This window comes from Dipodomys ordii, unplaced genomic scaffold (assembly GCF_000151885.1).
Source record: "Dipodomys ordii isolate 6190 unplaced genomic scaffold, Dord_2.0 Scaffold117, whole genome shotgun sequence".
Taxonomy (NCBI): domain Eukaryota; kingdom Metazoa; phylum Chordata; class Mammalia; order Rodentia; family Heteromyidae; genus Dipodomys; species Dipodomys ordii.
In genome coordinates, this window is record NW_012267333.1 from 4303078 (window position 1) to 4305890 (window position 2813).

The 2813-nt window shown below is 38.0% G+C and overlaps 1 protein-coding gene across 1 annotated transcript; it reads right to left on the reverse strand.

Annotated features, from left to right (window-relative positions):
- Window positions 1-1345: 1345 nt before the first annotated feature.
- LOC105995467 (olfactory receptor 1013-like) lies at window positions 1346-2262 on the reverse strand. Its single transcript, XM_013029183.1, is given in 2 exon segments — window positions 1346-1809; window positions 1812-2262. Coding segments are annotated over 2 exon segments (915 nt in total).
- Between the last annotated feature and the right edge of the window lie 551 nt (window positions 2263-2813).

The window sequence follows — 2813 nt, forward strand, 5'->3', positions numbered from 1 at the left end:
TAAAGATGCTCTACAGAGGGGCTACAGTTACATAAGTAAGGTAATGAGAACATTTCTTGTTGAGCATTGTTACCCCTCCTTTGTTTGTTCTTTCTTTTAAAAAGTATCTTTAAGTAGTTGTATAAGGGAGCTACCATTCAACAAAGCAGTTTATGAATACAATGCTTTTTGATTAATGTCACCCTTTCATTATTCTCCCCCATCCCTCATCAACACACATCTTCCCTCAGAATTCATTAAAAAAATAGGCTTGCATTTTATGATTGCATTCTGTCTTCCTTCCTGTCTTCATTTATCTACCCTGCTGCGCTGAACCTTTCTCCCTCACCTTCCCAGGTCCCATTTGCTGTTGTTTATTTTGTTAGACTGTGAGTTAAGCATTCTAAGGAATTCACCATTTCTATTCTCCACTGAATTTACCGTATTTCAGTTAATATGTTTACATACCCTTGAATGCTACTCCAAGTTCTGTACTAACGTATTTATGAATTTATTGGAGAACACATGCATCCTTTGTCTCTCTGGGCCTGATTTACTTCACTTTGCATGATTTTCCCCCCAGATCTTTTGCAAACCAAATGGTTTTCTTTAAGAGAGAGAACTGGTATTAGCACCTTCAATTTAAAAGGAACATACCTCTTGGGACCAATTGTGTCCATGGTATTTTGAGGTGCCTCTACCTCTTAGTGGTAATATTTCAGGGTGAAAAACTTAAATATAAATATTTAGAATACTCTGTTAAGGAAAAGTGGTAAATATCACAAAGTTACTTATCATAGTAAACCATTAAAACTCATTCAAAATGTTTCTAGTATTTGGGGTCAGTGAGTGGTAGGTACTATCCTGAATATATCTATCAGTCAATCAAATCTTCTGCTAATAACAAAGCACTGATTTTACAACTTTGTGGGGGAACAGTAGGGGGTAGGGGGTGAGAAGTGAAGGGATGGAAATGGGAAACAAAAGAGGAGGCAACAATGCTTGATAAGAAATGTACTCACTATCTTGCCCAGGTCATTGTAACCCCTCTGTATGGTATTTTCATAATAGAAAAGAAAAGAAAAAAAACTTTAGGGGAGAGTTTTTTGGTTCAAGAAAGATTTTTGTTTTTAAAGTAACATGAAATTTGAAATAGTGAATTTTTACATCTTTATGCAAATATAGTTACCTAAAGTCTCCTTTCTTTTTTTATCTGACTTATATAAAAGAGGAAACACTTAAACTTACATGAATGTAAGAGCAAACATTTAAACATATATTATATTTTGACAAAACCTAGTAGCAACTCTCTTGGCAATGTAATAACCTGATGAATGGTTATGTACTTTTCCAGATGGAGACAGACTCATCTGAAGAGTTTATTCAGAGCCTCTTTCACATCTTTATTCCTCAGGCTGTAGATCATGGGATTCAACATGGGGAACACCACAGTGTAAAACGTGGAAACAATTTTGTCTGTATCCAAAGAATAGCTAGATTGAGGGCGCAGGTAGATGTAGAGGATGGAGCCATAGTACAAGGTCACAGAGGTCAGGTGGGAAGAGCAGGTGGAGAAGGCCTTGAGGCGGCCCTGGGTGGAGTGCATCCTCAGGATGGTGGCGATGATGAACAGGTAGGAGGCCAGGATGAGCACAATGGGGGTCATGACGTTGGACGCCAGAAGGAAATACATCAGAGCCTGGTAGCCCTCCATCCCCCCACAGGCCAGCTTTACCAGGGGAATCAAGTCACAGAAAAAATCGTCAATGATGTTGTCATTGCAGAAGTCAAAGGTAAAGGTTTTCTTGGTGAGAAGGAAACCGGAAAAAAGCCACCCAGATAGGAGGCAGCTACTAAAAAAGCACACAGTTTAATGGACATAGCCTGGGAATAGAGCAGTGGCTTTGAGATGGCCATATAGCGGTCATAAGCCATGGCAGCCAGCAGATAGCACTCACTATAATCCAGCCCAGCAGAGAAGAAGAACTGAGCCACGCAGCCAGCAAAAGGGATGCTCTTGTCTTCAGAGATGCAGGTGACCAGGATCTTTGGGGTGTAGACAGTGGATAGCCAGAGATCCAGAAAAGAGAGATTTCCAATGAAGAAATACATGGGTGTGTGGAGCCGGGAGTCATTGTAGATGAGCACGATGAATGTAAAATTTCCTACCACAGTCAGTGTGTACATGACAAGGAATAGCACAAACAGTACCTTTTGCATTATGGGGTCTCTTGTGAACCCCAACAGGATAAACTCTGTCACTGTGTGATTTCTCTTCTCCATTGCTGTAGAGACTCTCATTTTAGGGGATAGAAGATTAGAACTCAGACTTAATTATTGTACTGAAAAAAGAAAACAGATACTAAATATACCATAACAAATTCTAGTAATATTAAGCCTTCTAAATCCTTCAGTATTTTCTAAGCAAAATTGGGTTAATGAATATGATGTCTATCTGTATGTCCATTTACACAGGACTGTTACTACCTCTTACATGACTTCTTATGATGTTCTCCAATCAACATAATACAGCCTATTGTCCTTCAATTACTCTTACCCTATCTTATTATATTATTACTCTATTCCTTATCAGTTCTCTAGTATTACAGTTATTCCATAAATGTAAGTTCACTTTTTTTTCCTACAAAATGCACATCTGCATCTTTTAAAAGTAGCTATGCAAATGGATTTTGATTGCTCTTCTAAGTCTGTCTTGGGTAAAAATAACAAGCTAGTTTAATATGCACCTTTAATTTATTATGAGAAAACAGTTTGCTTTTAAATCCAACAAAACAGAGAATATTTTTTAGAAACCAACAGCACTGATATCTTTG